At 32.9% G+C, this 22,353-nt stretch overlaps 2 protein-coding genes across 3 annotated transcripts in view; one reads left to right on the forward strand and one right to left on the reverse strand.

Annotated features, from left to right (window-relative positions):
* The window catches only part of Fic (FIC domain protein adenylyltransferase), a 183,215-nt gene that overhangs the window by 28,906 nt on the left and 131,956 nt on the right, over nucleotides 1-22,353 (reverse strand). The gene's annotated exons all lie outside the window — the stretch shown is intronic.
* Nrg (Neuroglian) lies at nucleotides 771-18,882 on the forward strand. 2 transcript variants are annotated; one of them, XM_088237477.1, is made up of 14 exons: nucleotides 772-920; nucleotides 1,345-1,424; nucleotides 1,774-1,903; nucleotides 2,456-3,067; nucleotides 3,142-3,332; nucleotides 3,416-3,691; nucleotides 4,620-4,889; nucleotides 6,330-6,611; nucleotides 8,205-8,572; nucleotides 8,859-10,002; nucleotides 10,391-10,601; nucleotides 12,854-12,951; nucleotides 14,197-14,351; nucleotides 16,019-16,156. In XM_088237477.1, exons 2-13 carry the CDS (start codon nucleotides 1,361-1,363, stop codon nucleotides 14,307-14,309), a joined length of 3,759 nt encoding a protein of 1,252 aa, XP_088093603.1. In that variant the 5' UTR covers nucleotides 772-920; nucleotides 1,345-1,360; the 3' UTR covers nucleotides 14,310-14,351; nucleotides 16,019-16,156. The 2 variants fall into 2 exon arrangements, with proteins under 2 accessions (XP_088093601.1, XP_088093603.1); XM_088237475.1 differs by lacking the exon at nucleotides 14,197-14,351 and having other exon boundaries at nucleotides 771-920; nucleotides 16,019-18,882.

Consider the following 22,353-nt stretch of genomic DNA (forward strand, 5'->3'; position numbering starts at 1 on the left):
TTAAAAAAAATACTTTCTGTCCAAATATTAAAGTTGCTCGGAAAATTCTGATATATATATTTTTTTGCTTTATTAAGGCCTTTACCATTCTTGGTAATGCTAGCCAGAATCAAACAGTGTTTACATATGTTAAATGGGAGCAAAACAATATTACAGACAAGACAGAAAAAACAGATAAACATCGTACATTTTTTAAATACATGGAACATATTATATCTTAAAATTACAATTACAATTGGAAATAAAACAAAAATCGCAACAACCCAAAACCTTGATAATGCATATTTTACAACAAAAATATATAATTAAAGCATATTTGGCATAGGTTTACTATTCTAGAGATAAACATAGTTTATGAGAATTTATTTTTATTTACATAATAAGAGCTTAAAATATTTATATACGACAATAATTATTTGATGATTATATTTTACAATAAATTTTATAACATTATGTAGCAATTAATTAATATATACACTTTTAATAAGTGTTACAGACAAAGAAACTAATTTGAATCATTAAGATCTATATATACATACTGTTATCAGATAAAAGATTGTAAAATCGATTAGAAAAGGAATGCGCCGCCCATAGTATTCAGAACCTTTAAAAGTTCGAATGTAAACGAATAATTGCTCGTTTATAAACGTATACGTCGTAGAGTAATACGATATTTTTATTCTTTTTTGTTCATCTAAAAACTTGCATATTTTGGAAAATGCGTAAATAACCGTTAGCAATCGTATCTACCTATATTTTGTTTGTATGGAATTATAATTTTGAAGTATGGCATCACTACAAATTTTTCATTTCTGGAAAAGAATCAGCGAATGGCCCCGCCTTTTTGTGTGTTGTGTAGTGTTTTTTTCAATTTAAGTTATCAGTGAAATGGTGTATATAAACCTTAATTAAGTGATAAGGTGCTTATCAACAATTTAATTAAATTTCTTCGTACAATTAATACCTTCTCTCAAGGGTTCTTATTCAGTATTGATTGTTTACCCCTCCCTTACCATTGACTTGCGTGTTAATATCTTCACATTAAAAAAATAAATATTTGTTTTTAAAAGTTACTCGATATGGCGTTTAACGGGGCATAACATAGTAATGATTTAAATATTAATCATTGTTACTGAACTCGTTTCGGTGGTGTCGATTATGTTAGTGGCAGCGCGATCTATGAGTCTATTTTTGGTGGGTGTTGTCACTGGCTGCAGGCGGCATCATCTTAGCTCGAATTAATTATTAGGTCATCGTTTATGATATTAGATTCGGATAGCGCGCTAAAACTGCAAATAGGATTTGGAAGTTATGAATTTTAAACTATTTTATCTTTTATTGTAGGTACCAAAAAATAGCCATGAAGTCACAGATCGTCAGTTTTCTCATTGTTTCAACCAGTGTTCTTCTTAGTAATGCATTAAGTAAGTTAAATAAATACATACTTTTAATAATATTTTAAGCATTCTTTTCAAAATTACCACCCGAATTCTTTAAGATACATGTCATTTACTGTCATTTAAATTAGGCTATTATGAAACTTATGATTAACATGCATGAACTGTTAATTTTCGGAATATTTTTAGTAATCACAAAAAGTTTAATATTGTACAGTATTTATTTTCGTAAATTCTCGAAAAATAACAAATGACTTAAAATTGTCTTAATTGTAAAGATGTCCGACTTTTGGCATACGATGGTCTACTAAGAGCCTCGGATACATTTATACAAAGGCTTCATAGTACAATATTATGTTTTGACAATCTATTTTAGTTCAATCGCCACCCCGGATTGTGAAACAGCCTCCAACAGACGAACTATTGTTCCAAGTAGCTCAGCAAAACAATGAAAATGACAAACCTTTCATAATAGAATGCGAGGCGGAAGGAGAACCCGCTCCTAAGTAAGACATTTCATTTATCTTTATTAAAAAATGTTTTCATTCCACCTATAAAATCATGTTTTCTGTTTTAATTGTTTCTTATTTAATAACCACGTATCATTTAACATGAATCATAATACTATGAATACACTTTAAGGACAAAAGGTCTCGACCTTATGGTTTTCTGTTGTGATAATTTCTTGAAAATAAATAGTAATAAATAATACAGTAAAGAAATATTGATTATTGAAGACAACCCAAAACTCTTTGTCACTTTTTTTGCTGCATAAAAAGTTTATCTTGTAATAATTGCCAATTATTTATATAATATATATATTGTTTTTAGATAATGTTATTGAAACTGATGTGACATATCAGTAATTTTCCACACTTGTTTTTTAACACTCCGAAATGTGACCTTTGTAAAATACCTTCTATTATTAAATTACTTTCATAATCATTTTAGTGTTCTCCAAATAATAGTAATAATAAATAGAGTGTCAATTTATTTGTCACTGCAAGGGATACCATTAGATTGACAGTCATGCACAATAAATTTTCTGATTTGTGTAGGTATCGGTGGATTAAGAATGGAAAGAATTTTGACTGGCAAGCGTATGATAATCGCATATCACAACAGCCTGGTCGAGGCACACTTGTGATTACTTCTCCCCGTGATGAGGACTTGGGGCAATATCAATGTTTTGCAGAAAACGAATGGGGTATCGCTATTTCTAATTCTGTATTTGTGCGGAAAGCAGAACTCAACTCCTTCAAAGATCAGCCCCGTCAGACTTTAACCGCTAATGAAGGAGATCCATTCAAGCTGACATGCCAACCTCCCGATGGTTGGCCCAAGCCTAACGTCTACTGGCTCATCCAGGATACTGTGGGTGGCATCAAGAGCATCAATAACTCGCGCATGACCCTGGATCCCGAAGGTAACCTTTGGTTCTCCAATGTTACCCGGTTCGATGCCAGCGATGACTTCTCATACACTTGTGCCGCTACCTCAGTTTTCCGTAACGAGTATAAGCTCGGCAACAGAGTTCTGCTGAACGTGGTGGCTACAGGAATATCAGCCTCCCAGAACAAGCATGCTCCTATACAGCAATATGTGACCAGAAAGAATGAAGTCGCTCTTCGAGGCAAGAAAGTAGAAATGTACTGCATATTTGGGGGGACGTAAGTTTGACTCATAATCTTATTTCACTATTTTATTTATTAATGGTTTTTTTTAAACAATGTTTTCTTTTTAGGCCACTTCCTCAAATAGTGTGGTCTAAAGATGGAAAAATATTGCTCTCCAACGATCGTATTACGCAAGGTAACTATGGTAAAAGTTTGATCATCAAGCACGCCATATTTGAGGACGAAGGATCTTATACTTGCGAAGCCAGTAACGGAGTTGGCTCAGCTAAATCTTACTCTATAAATCTGCGTGTAATGGGTTCGTAACTTTTTATCTATTCTTCGAGTGTGTAAGGCGATCGAGTCAAATATTGAAATATTTTTAATTATGTATTATTTCAGCTGTTCCGTATTTTACCGTTGAACCTGAAATTCAGAATGTTGCTGAAGATGAAAACGTGGAACTGAAATGCGAGGCATCTGGTATTCCGGAACCTCAGATCAAATGGATTCACAATGGAAAGCCAATTGCAGAAGCTCCCCCAAATGATCGTCGTATTGTGGGTCCTAATAGTATTGTTATTAAAAACCTCGTGAAGAAGGATACAGGAAATTATGGTTGTAACGCTACTAACACTCTGGGCTATGTCTACAAGGATATTTATGTCAATGTTCTTGGTAAGTTTCGGAGCTTTAGTGCCCATTGTTTTGTTATTCTTTGAAATAATATGCATGTATTCAAGTTATATAAAGTTACAACTAAGAATTAGATGGCTCCCAATGTTTTGATCTGTCGAAACTAACTGACAAAATAAAAGTAACGGACTGCAGAATCTATCAAATATGAACATTCAATTAACTTTATTGAATGCTTTTTTTAAAAGTCACTTTTATAATACATAAAGTAGTAAAAATAGTTGTTTTTATTTGTCACTCTATAGTGGTTTTTATGTCTAAATTCATATTAAAATTTCATTTAAACCCAAATTTATTTTTGGTTTTGACGAAAAATGGAGATATAGATTACAGGATTCTCATGATATGTAAACTCTGTTCTATTCAGCTGTGTTCACAATAGTGTATATTTTATTTTTACTAATCATCACTTAGCGTACGTAATATATGTACATTGTCCGCCCACAGTGTGTTGTGTCAATGTCCTTTTTCAGGAAGGAACATCTTGGCGAGTTACTTATATCGATTTGATTTTGTAATTTGTAAGATCAGTGTGAACAGGAAATATTAATTATGAAAATTAGTGGCTTTTATTAAATTCTTGGTTAATATTACCATCAGCCCATGTTAGTCCACTGCAAGACATGTCTCTTCCTATTTCCTCCATTCCTCTCAGCCTTCACTGTTCTTATTCATTGTTTTCCAGAAAACCTCTGAATATTAATTGGTGAGCATCCTTTGGGTCTCATATTCCTCTGTCTCTACTTGAGAACAAACTTTTTTTATCTACCGCCCTTTATTTTCAATACCACTCAATTTTTATTGACTTTGTGTTTCTAATCACCATAGTATATAATACAATAAATTGTGTATGCGGTACTAGTAAAGCATAGTTTCTTGTTGATTTTGAAATCTTTTATTTTTCTCGTAGCTCTCGCTCCTGAGATTACCGAACCTCCGCGAAACGTAGTGACAGTAGACGGGCAAAGTGAAACCCTGACCTGCCGAGTGTTCGGTGCCCCCAAGCCTCAAGTGAAGTGGCTTCGAGGGGGCATCGAGCTCACTGGGGGCCGCTACTCTGGAGATCAGAAGGGAGATCTCCATATACAAGATGTCACCTTCAGTGACGCTGGTCTCTATACATGCTACGCCACTAACAAGTTTGGATCTGTGTTTGCCAATGGAACTCTCGATGTTAAAGGTAATTTGTAATTTAGTTTGTGTGTATTTTGTACCGGTTTATTCTGTAACATGAAAGAGTAATGTTTATATATTTAACACTTTATATACATTTACAATATATATACATACAAGGGTGGGCATATTGCCTTCAGGCTATTTCTTCCTACCGTCCCAAACCGTAGATTATTCCACAATCGAGCAGCTACTACTGTGAAAGAGGAGGCAAGAAAATTAGAGCGATGAAAGAGTATTAAAAGGATTCTCTTGTTACTAGAACGAAAAGATAGTCCGTGTTGTGATAGAGGTTGGAAGAGCTCTCTCAGATAAACTGGCAAGTGGGACTATTTAAAATATTGTGAAGAAGTGATAGAATGTGAACGTTTCTTCTATGCCTGATACTGAGCCAGTGTAGTTGCGTGTGATATTCGGTTATGTGGTCAAATTTGCGAAGATCAAAGAAATAACGAATACAAATATTCTGCAATCGTTCTAACTTATCAAGTAATTCAGAGTTAGCATCTGAGTGTGTCTTCTGAGTCAAGGAGTGGAAGAAGTAAGCTCTGGACTAATGTTTGCTTAACATTAATTGGCAAGAAATTCTGTAATCTTTTAAGTGAGTGCAAACTGCTATAAAGTTTACTACTAACTTTGTTAACCTGATCGTGCCACCCTAAATGATTATGAATAATAATACCTAGGTTTTTGATTGAAGTCATGAATGAAATTTCTGTACCATCTATTTTGAAAAGAGGAAGTGTGGAAAAATTCACTTGTGAATACATTTTTTCACTACCAACAAGTAAAATTTGGGTTTTTGTTGGATTTATGAGAAGTCCATGTTTTTTTGTCCATGAAGAAATATGCTCGAGTGCAGTGACGTTACTTTATGTGTTTCAACAATGTCAACGGGTTCGAAATAAATATACAATTGCAAATCATCGGCATATAAATGGTACGAACAGGGTAGGTTTTTTGGTATTGGATTGATAAAAAGGGAAAATAAAAGTGGAGAAGGTACCCCTCCTTGTGGCACACCGGCGGTAAGATCAATCCAATCTGAAAAGACATCTGCTATTTTAACGCATTGTCGATGGGCATGTAAATACGTAGAAAACCAATTTATCACGGATGGAGATAGATTTAAGGACTTAAGTCTAGCGAGAAGCGGGTCAAAATCTACAGAGTTAAAAGCACTACTAAAATCAAGTAAGACCAAAAGCATTAGAAGTTTATCATTCATTGCTTGTCTAATATCGTCAGTTATTTTAATTAAGATTTTAGTAGTGCTGTGTCCAGCCCTAAAACCAGATTGCGAGGATCAAGTTGATTATGGAGTGTCAGATAACAATTAATTTGTTTGTAAGCTATTCGTTCAATAACTTTGGAAAAGATAGACAAAATGGAGATGGGTCCATAATCTTTTTTGATGTTTAATAAATGTATTCAATATAATTTACAGAACACACAAGAATAACCGATGAACCAGAGGATTATGAAGTGGCAGCTGGAACCCAAGCCACTTTCCGCTGTAATGCCATCGCTGACCCTAGTCTGGAGTTAGATATTGAGTGGTTGAACAATGGGCAGAGCATTGACTTCGAAGCCGAACCTCGTTTCATCAAAACCAATGATTATTCTCTCACCATCACCAAGACCACAGAACTGGATTCTGGAGTCTATACTTGTGTGGCCAAAACAGATTTGGATGAAGCTACAGCTCAAGCCACACTTACTGTCCAAGGTTTGTCTTTATGTTTTACCTTAATGATCTATTTTAATTGTATTTTACATACAAAAGCGCTTTTAGCTCACATGCTCATCCATATCACCAAATTAGCTTATCTTTTGAACTTCTTTTTGATTCGGGTTATACTCGCCATTATTCATAATTTTATCATTTGCACACTTTTTACTTTATTTCATATTACAAATCTTTTTATTGTATAATTTTCTATAATATTGCTATGTATGTATACAATTTATTATTAATAATCTTATACGACTAAAGAACATGTAAATATTTGTTCATGATAACTAATTTTTGCCTAGTAAAGGTTCTTTAAAAAATATGATTGTACCCTCAATTTTACAATTTAATATTCAATAAAAGCACTGGAATGTGCCTTGAATATATAAACAATGAGCGGTCAGTTTCAAAGAATGAAGACTGCATTACTAATGAAGAGACCAAAATTAAAGTGAGTGACATCCTTTTGCAGATAAGGTTACTGCCAAGGTACGGCGTGCATCGAGAATTCCTGGCGGTGAATTACATTTTCAATAATTGGCATTTTTTATAACAAAAATTGCTGTGAATTAATAGCTCATCGTTTTACCCCTTTCACTATTAATTTTTATTATATTTACCAATGTGTTTATTATATTTTAATATGTTTACACATACAATATTTTTATTATTCGCTGGCAATCATTCTTAACTGGAGTGGCTCTTAATTTCAGGTCCCATAGGAAAATTTCTTTAAAACACTTAACTCCTGTGATATCCTTATGCGTTAGTCCAAATAATAATTCTTGCTTCTTTGCCTATTTGTAATACGAAAGTGGATTTTTGCATTATTTTTATTTCCCTTTTTTACTTCACTTTATTCTTATAAAATGTAAATGATTATTTTCTATTTTTTATGTTATCTTTTTTTTCTAATATGTATGTATTTGAGTGATATTCAAATTTTAAATTGACTAAAAAGTATTTTCATCTAATTTGTACATATTTAAATACAATGCTGCAACTTCTTGTTTTAAGTTTTTTTCCCTTTCATCCAAAATATATTTTAAGATAATATAATTTACAATATAATATGCAAATTTATTTGGGTGTGTGTTTTATTTTGAATAATGATAAACTTTTCTAAAACAAAATATAAACTGGACTGGACATTACAGTACAATTTATTAATCTATTGGTATTATGAAATATTAAGTCAAAGTGCTTTTTAATAAACCTAATTAGTAACTAATTATTGTGTTTCCTGTGGTTAGTCTTTTCACTTAGTATTAATTATATTCAAATTGCTAGGTTATGCGCATTTAGTACTCATTTGGGTGAATTTTAAATATGTAGTATTAAAATATCCATTGACTACATACACGAGTCACGTACTCATGATAATATAATTTATTTTCATTATTAGATGCAGATTTTTTACCAAGTAATAAATTATTATAGTAGTAATATTTTCTCCTGTAAAATTTAATTTTCATTCATTCATACATGTTTACTATTTTAATATTGTGTTTTTGTTGAAAACATATTGCAAGTGAATTGGGAGAGAAATGCTGTCTGACCATAAAAATAATTTATATATTGTTTTAGATGTTCCAAATGCACCTGTTCTCGACAATGTTGTGTGTAACAGCCGCGATGCCACAATCAGGTGGCACCCGATGGGAGATAACCGCGCTCCCATTCTGCGCTATACCATCCAATACAACACCAGCTTCACACCGGACTCGTGGGAAGTTGCCTATGACACGGTTCCTGCTACCGACATGACCTACAATGTTTTCCTCAGTCCCTGGTCCAACTACACCTTCAGGGTAGTGGCGTGGAATAAAATCGGCCCATCTCTCCCATCTGGTCACTCTGATGTATGCACCACCCTACCCGATGTCCCTTTCAAGAATCCCGACAAAGTGGAAGGAAAAGGATCAGAACCTAACAACATGATTATTTCTTGGACGGTAAGTGCTAATTTACTCCTTCGTAATTATAGTATATGTACTAATCATTTAAATATATTACTGTAAGCTAGTGTGTTGGCTCTCTTTAGTGTGGCCATCACACTGGCTTTTACAGGGTCAATTTTTGGGGAGATCACAATAGATTTTTCAAAATGCGATTTTTTTAGGTTTCTATTTTTTTTTCCGTTTTTTTAACTATTCTAGTTGTAGTAGTCTGCTTTAGTGCTAAAATTTCAAAATTATATTATAAACAAGTATAAATATTCAATAAATGAATTATTTTTAGCCTATGCTTGAAATTGATCATAACGGGCCAAGATTCCAATACAGAGTATATTGGAAGCGTAATATATCTGGGGAAGATTGGAATACACAAGACCTATTTAATTGGAGAGAATCCGAATTGCTTATTCGCGACCAGCCAACTTTCCAACCTTACAAGATTAAAGTAGTGGCTATGAATGAGAAAGGAGAGTCCAATGTTACACCTATTGAAATGATTGGTTATTCTGGAGAAGATAGCCCCACAGAAGCTCCTAGCAACTTCACCTTAGTTCAAGTAACAGGAAGTAATTCTGCTCTGTTGAGTTGGAATCCCGTTTCTGTGGAATCTGTACGAGGTCATTTCAAAGGGTACAAGATCCAAACATGGACAGATAAAGGAAAAGAGGACAATATGAGGGAAATCCTGGTAAAGACTGATGCCTACAGAGCTCTTGTAACAAAATTCGTTCCTCATTCGAAGAACTATGCCCGTGTTTTAGTATACAACGGCCGCTTTAATGGTCCTCCTAGTAACACATTAAGTTTCGAAACTCCCGAAGGTGTTCCCGGAACTGTAATGTCGCTAGATGCTTATCCTATGGGAACTTCTGCCCTGTACGTTGTTTGGAAGAAACCCGAACAGCCGAATGGAATTTTAACCGGGTATAAAATATACTATCAAGAATTGAAAAATACCGCAGTGGGGCCTTTGCTCGAAAGAGAACCACATATTACAGACTACCGACAGACTAGGGCTAAACTTGCTGGTCTGAAGCCGAACACCAATTACAGACTCATTGTTCGAGCCACGACACGCGCTGGCGAAGGAGAAGAAAACTTTATCGATCGCAGAACAAGGTCAGGATTGCCTGTTATGCCGGATGTGCCTGACTTCCGCGTCAATACGCTTCCCGCATCTAATGGTCTCGCTCACATCCGGGTCACCTGGCTTCCTCAGCTTGATGGCCGCCCTGGATCCCACTTCTTTGTCAAGTACAGAGTTAAAGGAGAACCTATATTCATCTCCACGGAACCAGAAATGAATGACGATTCCATAGTTCTTAGGGGGCTCCAACCGGGAGAGGTATACGAAATTAGAACTGTAGCGGTTGATGGGGATCATATGGCAGAAAGTGAATCCCGAGAAGTAGACACATCTGGAATTGGTATGTATTTTATATTAACGTTTCTTTTGCAAAATTAAATATCACACAATTATAATGTTCAATTATTCAAATAATTTTGTAGAGTAAGCTGGACTTGATTTGATGGCTGTGCAAAGATATAATTTAGTTGAACAAATTTTTCAAAATAAAGCATCTATATCCCAATATTTTTTTCATGCATAATTTCATTACAATTCATTGTCTTGATGCAATAAGTGGTTTTTTTTTTTTACATGTTTTTTGTGAATTCAAAATATGTATGCGTTTTTAAAAAAAAAAACCTTAATCCTTATAAAATAGGTTTTGTTGACATTTCATCTTGCAATGTGATAGACTCTGTTTATATTAAATGTTCAAATTCTTAATCTTTCAATATTGTTAACTACAGAGGGACCAATAATCCAACCTTCTGATGAAGTAGCCACAGCTGGCTGGTTTATAGGCATGATGCTGGCCATCGCAATACTCCTCCTAGTACTTATCATAGTTTGTATAATAAAACGCAATCGCGGTGGCAAGTATGATGTCCACGACCGTGAGTTGGCCAATGGAAGACGGGACTACCCCGACGAGGGTGGTTTCCACGAATACTCTCAACCGTAAGTAAAGCTTTCAATTATTTTAATAGTAAAAACAATTTGTTTAATTTGTTTGTTTATTTATTGGCTTCACCTAGCCAGTGTCAAGCTTGGAATAATAATACTTCATTCACATAAGATAAGATATTTAATAATAATGTATTTATTTCCCATATTATGTAAATACATTTTTAAAAAAGGAATATTCAAAATAAATACTAGATAATTAACAAAATATGAGTAAGATATACAACATACATAAATAAGAGTCGGTTTGTGGTCCTGTGGCTAGTGTCTCGGACTCACGAATCAAAGATCCGTGGTTCGAATCCCACTCTACACCAACTTTTTTTTTATTGTAAAAAGAAATATTTGCGTTCTTATGATTTACCCAAATATTTCATTTTGACGGCCATTTTCAACAAGTTGTAAATAACTCACTATTAGAAAATGGTAATCAAGTTGGGGTAGAGTGGGATTTGAACCACGAACCTTTGGTCTGTGAGTCCGTTTGGTCTATGGCTTTTGGAACAATGCTGTGCTCCATGGAAGTATTGAATAAGTCTGTTAAAAATGGAGCTAATGCGTTCATGCATTTTTTCAATAGCTATGTTGGAATCGGATCTAGTATACATTGTTGGTTAATGCCGCAACAATCCTTTTTACCTCACTTATATATGTTGGTTCAAATTTACTTAATTTTTGGGAGGCGTTAGCTGAAAAAACCGGTTTTTTCCCTGAACTAGATGCCAGTCTGATTTTTTCGACCTTTTTGGAAAAAAGTTGGCAAAATCAGTGGCAGTAGCGCCTGTATTCGGTGTCTCTGTTATACAGTCACCACGAACAGACACGAGAGATAAATATTTGATGTCAACCGTGCCGGGAATCGAACCTGAAACCTCTTGCATGGTAGGTTAACGCGCTGACTACGAGGCCGACATTGGAAAATATAAGAAAACTAAATGTTTTATTATTTTTATTTCTTTTTTTAAAGAGAAAAGAAATCTTTGCGCTCCTATGCTTTACCCAAATATTTCCATTTTGGTGGCCATTTTCAATGAGTTATAAGTAACTCACTATTAGAAAATGAAAATCAAGTTGTTGTAGAGTGGGGAGCGAACTTCGGACCTTTGATCCCTGAGTCCACGACACTAGCCTCGGGACCACAACCCGATTTAAAAATTTTAATTCAATATTTGACTGTTCCTAACTGTTACAACTAATTAACTTGCCTGTCCAGGTTACCCGATTTGATAAACTCTTCTATGTAAATGTATCCACTACAAACTACAGTGGACACTCGCCAATAAGGAGAATTCATGCATTCGCAAATGAATTTGCAAATTATATAGATATATTTTTTTTTTTCAAAAAAATATTTACACTAAAGTCTTAAAATTAAAGTCCTGCTGAATTGTAAGCATTCAACTTAATATAACACTTGAATTTTAAAAGGCAATGTATCAATTCATTATCTTCAAAATTAAATAAATAAATACTTCCAATTTAAATTGTTTACCTTTTATTAACTTATATCTGTATTCTTAATTATTATTTTACTAACTTCTTTTAATCTTAAGATTCTTATAAAATAACTGATGGGAAAAAATGCACTTTTATTCTCTCTACTGCAATATATGTATTTATTCTATGTGTACCCATATATTTTTTACTAATATGTGAACAAGATTTTAATTAATTTATAATAAATAGAGGTTTTTTTTATTTTTATCATTTATAGATGTATAAAACTTTAATTAGCTTATTTACATTTAATTGAATTATTATTTATTAATATTTTTTTTATTTTTCTTATTCTTAACTCATTTTTTTTGTAAAATACATGTCTTACTTTACATCTATATATGTAAAAGCCTGTGAAGCGTTTAAATAAATAAAACACATTTTTAAAAATTACTTGAAATATTTTTGTATTTTTTTAAGGCTACCTATTACTTTTATTTCTTCAGGTAACTCTTAAAAATAAATTAAACAACCCTAAGTAAAATAAATGAAACAACCTTGTTTGTAACCACTGTTTTTTATATTTTTTCCACCGACCAGTTTCAAAGCGAAATAATCTTCTTTCTCAAGGTTTACTTAACAAATTTATTCTTTCCTATTTTATTTTATGTTATCAGTATGCTGCCAATGAAAAAAATAAATCGAGTATTTTTTTCTATTTTTGATATTCTATATATGTATGATATTATTGCACTCACCGATTACATTTTCCCAATACATTTATTTACACAAATATTATCATGCTTTAGGCTGGACAATAAATCAAGACATTCAATGAGTAGTGGACACAAACCGGGACCCGAGAGTGACACCGACTCCATGGCAGAATACGGTGATGGTGAAACAGGTATGCTCTCTCCATGCATGACTTTTCATTATTTTATCTTGTATGTTGTAAGTGGATTGCGCAAGTACAAAAATTGTGATTGTTTTTTAAAAATATTTTTATCTTTTGCTCTAAATGTAATTTGTTTGAATGTTGTTACTAAGTACTTAGATTAAATGACTACACAATGTATATAGTTACTACATAGTTATTATATAGTTTACATTTAATTCAATCCTGAGCATTTTTTTTCTTCTTTAATGTTTTCATTTTAATGTTTTCACCTTTTTATAATGCTGGCCCAGCATAAAATGTCTGTGTTTCTTAAACCTTTAATTTAAAAATCTACAACTCCTGTAAATATGGTCACCAAAATTTGAAGATTTACTTTTCTTGCAATAATATCTATCCAAGAAATGATATATACGTTTTGTTGCAAGAATGGCGTGTTTGTATTGTTTTTCTGAGTTTTATCTAATAACAGGACACATAATTTATCAAGACTCAATTTTTTTTAAAACATGAAAAGTTATAATTTGTTAAATTCCGTTTATAAAATCTTTGTATAAAATTAACAGCCAATATAATCACTTCAATGTGGTATGTATTTTGAAACCATTTTTTTGTTGGCACGGCTGGCATAAAAGTATGGTTGCTACATATGTAGAAAGTTTTCTTTGTAATTAATTCAATTGAACTCTTTTAAAATACCAAAAATTAAACATGGAGCGTTACAATGGCAGTAAAGAAAGGACATTTATTAGATTTTGAAGTATCGTTTTGTGCTTCTGTGAAATTTGAAATCAATTGAAGTAGCCAGTATTTATTTATTATTCATAAACGCCCAGAGGGCGCTTACAATAAACAGTTAAAAATCTGGAGAATTGTGATTATGTCCATTCAGCGGATAGAACAGCTAAATTAATCGCAGCAGATCGGTGGAGTATGTCCAACAGCTCTGCATAATTATTTGCAGTTCTGTGCTTGCGAGCCAGAGGGGGAGAATAGTGGGCGTAGTTTGTGCTATTGTACTCACACTGGAACATGTGTTGGATATAATAGTAAATTAAAAGCTTTGGCCTTACACATAATATTAATATGAAAGGAATAGAAAATGAAAAATAATAAATAAATATTTATGCTAAACTTTTAAGATTGTCTGTATTGTGAATGCATATTATACATGTCGTATTGTATGACGTGTGTTGCAAGTTGCATCTTGTGTTAGTATGGGCCGGTATTAGTGAATGTTTCCGTGATCCACAGCGGGCATGAATGAAGACGGGTCCTTTATTGGGCAGTACGGCAGGAAGCGACGCCCACCGACCAGTGCCGGCCCCACGGACTCGGCGTCCGGCGGCTTCGCCACTCTTGTTTAACTTCATCCCGCACCAAATTATGCTTTATTTTATTCTGTTAAGGTATTTTATTTTGCATTGTGTTTTTTTATTTATTTTTTATTAACCACTCAACAGTTGAATTTTCATGAAAAACTGTTTTAAAACATTTTTGATTCTGCATTATTTTATGTTCCGTTTGGACAATTACAAGTTAAAACAAGATATGTCCAAATGATGCTCGGCAGAAACACTCAACAAGCGGAAAAAGCTCTGCCCAAATGAAGCTCAGATAAAAAAATGTATTGTAAATCTATAAAAATGCCGGAATCACATTGGTGCAAAACTGTTGAAGTGGTTAAAAATATTTCATTATTCTTGTTTTACTGCTTGCTTAGCCTGATTGTTTCATTTATATGCATCACCAAATTATTTTGACGCTTAGTGTTTTTTTAAATGTTTTAGTGCTTTGTTTTACATATTTGGATGATAAGAAATGTACTTCAAATCCCAATAGTTCTTGATTTGTATTTAAATTATTCAACGGACCCAAATATTTTATTTTTTTAGAAAAAATAATATTTGCGTTCTTATGATATACTAAAATATTTCAATTTTAGGGGCCATTTTCAACGAGTTGTAAATAATTCACTATTAGAAATTGGGAACCAAGTTGTGGTAGAGCGGGGTGCGAACCATGAGACCACAACTCGGTTATATTACGGTGTGATACCATTTTTATGGACTAATTTTCAAATATGAATTTTTACTGTATTTTTAAAATTTACATGAATTTTAGAAGATTCTTCTTAGTTTTTTTTTCCCTTTTTTTTACCTCCCAATTGGGGTGTTCTAGCCAGTTATACACTTTATTTTGAGTTTGTCCAAATTTTTGTAGACAAGGACTGGATTCAACTCCCTGGGGAGCTGTTTATATCAACATATTACAACAGAGATGGTCCATGAAGAAGTAAAGAAATTGAAAAAATATCATTTTCAAGCGTTGTCTAGTATGTAGGTGAAATAATTCAATTAGACGAATCTCACCGGCATAAATAAAGGTTTCAGCCTTTTAACTTCACAAACATCTACAGATGAAAGAATTGAAGGAATATAGATGTTCAAGTATGGGCAGAATGGTGAATGTTACACGGTGTGTAAAGTGGCCACTTAAACCAGCCATTGACAGGTCATAAGCCCTGTAGATGCCTGGACTTCTATGTTACCTTCCCTTAAATATTCTTCATCTCTGTTGTAATATGTTAACATACACTTTACATATATAACTTATTTACAACTTGATACCATTTATAATTATACATTTACATAAAAAAACATTGTTTATTGGGATAGTATCAGTAATGATGTCACTTTGAATCTTGAAACACAGTGAACAATTCGAATATGTCACTTAAGACAAAGTATTTACATAGTCATTCTAATTTTTAGCTTCTAAGAAATGTGGGTTAATTTACAGAAAATATACCAAATTAACTTTTTGAACCTTTTAAAATATATTTTTGATAAGATATGTGTGCATGTACATACAATAAAAAGTACTTTATAATAATGTCATATCCCAGCAGTGATCTACATATTATATAAAACAGAAAAATTGGTTCGGTTGGGAGAGGGACCTTTGTACAGTTAAATAAACATGATTTAGTATCAATATAAAATCTTATTGATTTAAAAATCCTCAGTTTATTGAAAAAGTTTTGTCGAGTTGTAATAAAATTGAAATGTTACAGGTCGCTTTACAGAAGATGGTTCCTTCATAGGTCAGTATGTGCCCGGGGCCATGAAGCCACTGTCTGGGGGATTAGGACCTGTTAGCTCCGCTCCACTATCCCCTAATGCATCCCACACATCCGCACTCTCGCCTACGGATAACCACCAGCCTACTTATGTTTAATACTATTGTGCTTTTTACTAATCTTTCGGCCTTCTTCTCCTAGCTAATGGAAATTTCTGTTATGTTTCTTATTTTCATTGTGTATTACATGCGCCGTGACGCTTTGAGTCCACGAACTTAACACACTCAGTCCGCGGTGATGGAGAATCATTATACATTCCACGCTTATTTTTCTCTATTGTATATTTATATAAGCCGTGTTTTCGGAGAATTTGTAACGCTGATGCTTGGCTATACTTGTACATTATTACATATATTTATACATATATATTTATTGTCATAAAATGTAAGTAATTACTGTAAAAATTGGAAAATACATATTTTGCAGTACAAAAAATTTAAGGGACAGAGTTAGAATAGTTGGATTTAAATTATATACGAAAGTAGTGTGAAGATATCCTTAGAAAATGGACTATTTTTGACATGACAGCTAGGATAGAATATATCTTGTATTTTTGAAAATCTCAATTTGAATCTCGTTTAAAGATCTGTTGCATTGAAGGATAAAATATAATCATTTAAGTCTGGGGAGTGAGTATGTCTGCAACACTGATGGTGCTCTGTGGGAATCTGTTGTAACAGATTCTGCGCTTGTATTGCCTACTCGTGTGTCGGCATGGAGCATTGCTATTCCAGCAATGCTTCGTATTCTTTTAGGTAGTCAATTATATGGAGCGGGAACTTTCCACCAATATTTTTAATTTCTAATAATTAATATATTAACATTGCTTTTGTATTGTCCTTGAAATGTGTGAACAGCACTTTTATTTTATTTGGTGACACTGTATATGTAAAATTAATTCTTATATGGCTAACAATATTAGACGTTAGGCTGTTTAGATGTTTAGATGATGGTAGTTGATGGTAGTTGATATACATGTTTAAGTGCATCTTTTTTCTAACATTTATTATCTACTTCTTTAATATGTTTAACATCAGTGTTACATGATTTTTGTTTTGTTACAATTTAAATATCTTATACCTGTTGGTAAAATATGAATATTTCCATTTTATTACTGCATGCAACAATTAGTATGCAGTAAGTTTGTTATTTCACTGACAGGGTTATCTGATGGTTGAATACAATTCTACGTGAGAAATGTTGCATGTTGCATGTTCCTCGGAGTTCACTATATGTTGTTCATGTATACGCTGGTTTCCCCACGCATACCATGTAGAGTTGAACTTCGTCGGGAAAGTCAGACAGAATTTTACAGATTCATATTTTGTGGCCCTGCTTTTTGACAAAAATCTACAAATATGGTCTTCTTGTTGTTGTACAGATTGTTTTAATACTATTTAATATTTATCTGTATCGGAGAGTAGTCTAAGAGTGAAGTTTCTTCTTACAATTTACAAACATAAATATGTCAGTGGTGAGTGGTGAGTGGTAGCGCATCCTGCTCTCCCGTAGAAGTTCCCTGGGTCCAAATTCAACAATGGTCGTAAGACTTTGTATACTGCCATAAAGCGGATGTGCGCAGGCTGCCTCTACTCTGTACTCTAATCTAAGTTTTTATCATTATGAATGTGTTTGATTGGAAATGTGTTCATTTTAATTGTAAGTGTATCTGCCCAATTTTTCCACGATATATACACAAACTATAGAATCTCAAACATTTACTCGGAATCCTCTAGTTAACATAAATGTCCATAACTTTTAAGTGTAGTTTTATGTGTTTGGCAGCGTATAATTTATGTTAGTGTAATTAATAGGTTGTATAATTTTTTTATTACCAATTATATGTAGATTATATTATTTTAATAAAAATATAGATTTTTTACTGAGTAAGCTTTAAGATTAATATAATTTGAATAACTTTTGAGAATTATTTTTGTCATATATTTTGCACTTCAATGTTGCAAGCACAAGTGCCTTATGAAAAGGCATATTTTTGTTTACGTTTAACATCATAATCATGGAGCACAAGGAATGCATTTATTTTCACTCATTTTTTAAAAATTAAATCTTAAAAATCATCGAAACTATCAATCATATGGGAGGTATTTTGTGTCCTTCCTATACATGTTTTGTTTCCTCGTACTACATTGACTTATAGGATTGTTCTAAGCTTATATACTGTATTGTATTGTACAATATTTTTGATTCACTTGATATTTTATTATTCAGCGTTTTTCTATATTTATTTTACTGTTTGATTTTTTTTTTAAATTTATTTCTATTTTGATGACTTACAGAAATACATATTAATACACATAAATAATTACAAATTTAAACGAAAATCTCGATAATTATTAAGTACATAATAATTGGGCTCTTAAATTCTAAATCTATAATAATATAGATCTGATATATGTGGGTATATTTTTTATACATCTATTTTTCATTTTGTATTTCGTTAAATAACTTTTTAAATGTTAGCTTTTTAATGTTTTTGTTTCATATATGGAATTTTAATAAATCTAAATAAGTAAACTCTTGTAAAATTCTACATACTGATAAATCTGTACGCTTCTTTATTGGAAATGTTCTTTTGTTGTACAATGGTATTTATTATTTTTAATTATCAATCAGAATTTGTTTGTGAGGTGAAAATAAGTACTACGATGACTGATTTTATATACTGAATACGTATTTGTATGATATTCATCACGAAACAGTAATCTCATAATATTTTGTATTTTTTGTGAAGTATTTTTTTATGTTGCCTAGAAACAATAAAGATTTTAAAAATAAAATGCTTAATTCATTAAATAATATTTCTCACAAATACATCAACAAAATTATATGTATGTAAATATTAACTGTTATTTATTTTGTAGCAAAATTACAATCTATCGCTACTTGTGTTATGATGTCATATTTCATTAAATTGCAGTATCTGCTACCCAAAGTAATAATTCGCGGCACACTTATAGAGACGCCCATATTTACAAAAACCATTCTAGAATTATCAATCACGAAGTTAGCTACAGCTTACAGCAAAGCAATGCAATGCGGTTTAAAGTAGGTTTGAGTTCTTGGATTAGCATGGATGGAACAGATAGACATCTTTAAAAAATAAAAAATATATATAAATATATACTGAAAATAAATCCTGTTTTTGTAATAGCAGCATATGTTAATCTTGTTTTTCTTTTCATGGTTATGTCATACCATATTTATATACTGAACCCAACGTCTCATTCTCGCACAAATCCGGTCCCCGTACTGGAACATGTATTCACGTATTTCGAGTCCCCCCTTCTGTATGACATTTACTGATATCATTCTCTAAACTTGCTATAGATTGGCAACCCCACAAGGTCAGAGACTGGGTTGATACCTTAAAATGTGGTAAATGCCAGCCTTATGGACATACTGCTTTAAAATGCCAATCTGAAGCACCTACATGCTCTCATTGCGCTTTAACGGGCCACAATTTCCATTGCGCCATTTTCGTAATATAATACCTCAAGGGCGCTTTACATAGTGATTCTATAGTTAAATAAATTTAATTGAAGCTTTTAAATTTGTAATTTAATTAAAACTATTTAATTTGTTGTCACATGCTACGGATTTATTTAAATGATTTAGAGAACAAGTGGGTTTTAAGTTTTTTCCGAAACATCACTTCACTTTCACAGCCTCGCACCTCTGCCGGGAGAGCATTCCATGCCATAAGGCCTGCGACCACAAATGCGCGTTCACTAAATTTAGTGCGCTGTTTGCATAGAGATATAATAACTTTTCCTCTCGCCATAGACGTAGCTGATCTAAGCGTGAGACGCCTGTCAGCTAGTTCGTCTAGAATGCATAGTTTCCTTAGATATTAGGCTTCTCTGTAAGCAGGCCGCAAATTATAACTCTGAGGCTATACCACAGTTCACTGTTGAATAAAAAGTAATGACATGCTATCAGCGCGTTTTATATACATAGTCCCACATCACGCCTTATACAGGGTGTTCTTTAAACCCTGTCACACCCAAAACCACGATGATCAGTATGGGCAAGAAGACATATTGGCATATTTAAAAAAATATTTAGAATGAAGAAAATTTGTAAAAATAAAATATTAAAAAGAACAAATGGTTGCTTACTTCTGCAGGGGAGAAGCGAGGGGGGCGCGGACGCGCCGTTAACGGTGTAACTCCCCCCTCCCCCCACCTCGTTTCTCCCCTGCAGAAGTTAGCAACCATTTACTTTTTTAAATATTTTTTCATTTTTTATTTTATTCGTTCTAAAAAAATATTTTAATGTGCCAATATGCCTTCTTACTCATACTGATGATCGTGGTTTCGGATGTGACAGGGTTTAAAGAACACCTGTATATATATAAAAAAAAAAAAAATACATTTCAAACTGATGTGCGTCTAGTTTGAAGTTTGTCTCTACACTGTTATTTTAAAACACCACGGCGTACCGTGAGCTAAAACATGGAATATAGTATTTTGAAATATCCCTAAAGCTTGATTGAATTTCAGTGAAAATTTAATTGCTGAATGCATTAATATTATTTTTAACTTATTAAATCTGTAGCTCAATCAAAAATAACTATCGGCGTACTTGAAAACATGCAAAGCATTTGAGCAATCACAATGAACCATAATGAACATGCTTAAATTATCGCAGTCATAACTCAACGCGTGTGTAATCTCTAAGTCAACGCTTGTGTCGGTTTGTTTTTTGTTTTCCTCGTAAATAAATACAGTTCACTGGCGAAAAATCGGCGTTTACTATAAAAAATAATGCAATATATTGCGTTTGCAAAATAGTAAGGAGTATCTTCTCTTCTTCTTTTCTTGACATTTGGCTTGCCAACCGCCGGCTAAATGCAATAAATAGCATAATAAATAATAAATAAATAAAAATTGCAGTTTTGGAATATTTTCCATATTTACACCGGTGAAATTCAAATATGTGATTGCGCAGCAGGATTATACGTCGCGAAACATAAATATTTTGACATTTAATATTAGGTGTTCACGAATGTTCCCTCGTGTTCGCGAATATGAGAAACAACCATGGTGAGAAATTGTTATCACGTTGCTTATTAGCACGTCGATAGTTATTTATTATTGAACTACTGGGATTGTGAAAGGGTTTTTTAATAAAATGTCGGTAATAGGTGCACGGAGCATGACAAGAAAGACAGTTTTGGGTGTTTTTATGTAAGTTCGTGCACTTTTTTCTCACAGGATTTTAAAAATTTCAATTTGAGATTTCAATCGCTGTACACCTTAGATATTTTCCTAACTATCCTCAATCATCAGTAATATTGCTTCTTATGACAATGAGTTATGCTTCTAATATTAAATGCTATTGGTTACTAAAAAATTAGGCATAACCGAAATTATTCCATACCTCTATTTATCCAGAATGGATTGTGTTGTGATTTGTAATAGTTGCTTTATCTTGAAACTTTTTTCTCGGGGGTATTCACTGCGTTGGAATTTTTATTTTTTTTTTTTAAATAATATCTTCCTCTTTCAATTGTATTTTAAACATTTAAAACCCATCTGACAAGTCCGTTCTCGTGATGGTAAAAAAAAAAAAAACTTCTTATACCTGATATTCTCCTCAAGCACTTACCTTCAAAATTCACAAGTTTGGTGCTTTGAATTTTGGTAAGGTGCTAGGATTCTCACTCATAATATGTGAGTACCGGCATTATACAAGAGTTGAACAATTGGCATTTCGTTTTGACCAATTTGAGTTCCAGACAGCACGCATCATATTAATAGTTGCTCCAGCAATTCCTAGGCGGGTTACAAGCTCTTTGTGCACGCTACTATCCTCAGTTATGTGAACTCTCATGACAGAGAGGATGATTAGGGTCGGATAGGATTTGTTGAACATAATCGAGGTCTTTTGGTATTAATTAAGACTTAAATTTGACTGCATTGGTACTCAAACTATGTCATACACGAAGTTAAAGCGATCATTCTTACGCTTCAGGTGCTAGAAGAGGGAAAATGAAATATTATATCATATTATAACCTGCCAGGAATCGACTAGGGACCTCAAGCATGGCAAGCGTATGTGTGCGTATGCGCCTACCACTATGCAACTTACAGGCGGTCATATTTCCACTAAGTTTCCCTTTTTAGGAGAGATAAATGTATTTTCTATAAATTCGTCCCCAATACGTAAGTACCTTTATCTGTGTATTTTGAAATAATGCGCCATGGCAATACTAAGTAGACTTTTAGGATTTATTCTTTTTTTCT

The sequence above is a fragment of the Micrasema longulum genome, unplaced genomic scaffold, assembly GCF_059751315.1.
Source record: "Micrasema longulum isolate JH-2025_06_02 unplaced genomic scaffold, ASM5975131v1 h1tg001733l, whole genome shotgun sequence".
Lineage (NCBI taxonomy): Eukaryota > Metazoa > Arthropoda > Insecta > Trichoptera > Brachycentridae > Micrasema > Micrasema longulum.

Bases quoted from the DNA above. Each gene is read 5' to 3' on its own strand.
- Nrg (XM_088237475.1), top strand. From the start codon at position 1,361: ATGAAGTCACAGATCGTCAGTTTTCTCATTGTTTCAACCAGTGTTCTT. The intron at 3,692-4,619 runs GTAAGTTTCGGA...TTTTTCTCGTAG, and splicing joins TATTTATGTCAATGTTCTTG to CTCTCGCTCCTGAGATTACC. The intron at 10,003-10,390 runs GTATGTATTTTA...TGTTAACTACAG, and splicing joins AGTAGACACATCTGGAATTG to AGGGACCAATAATCCAACCT.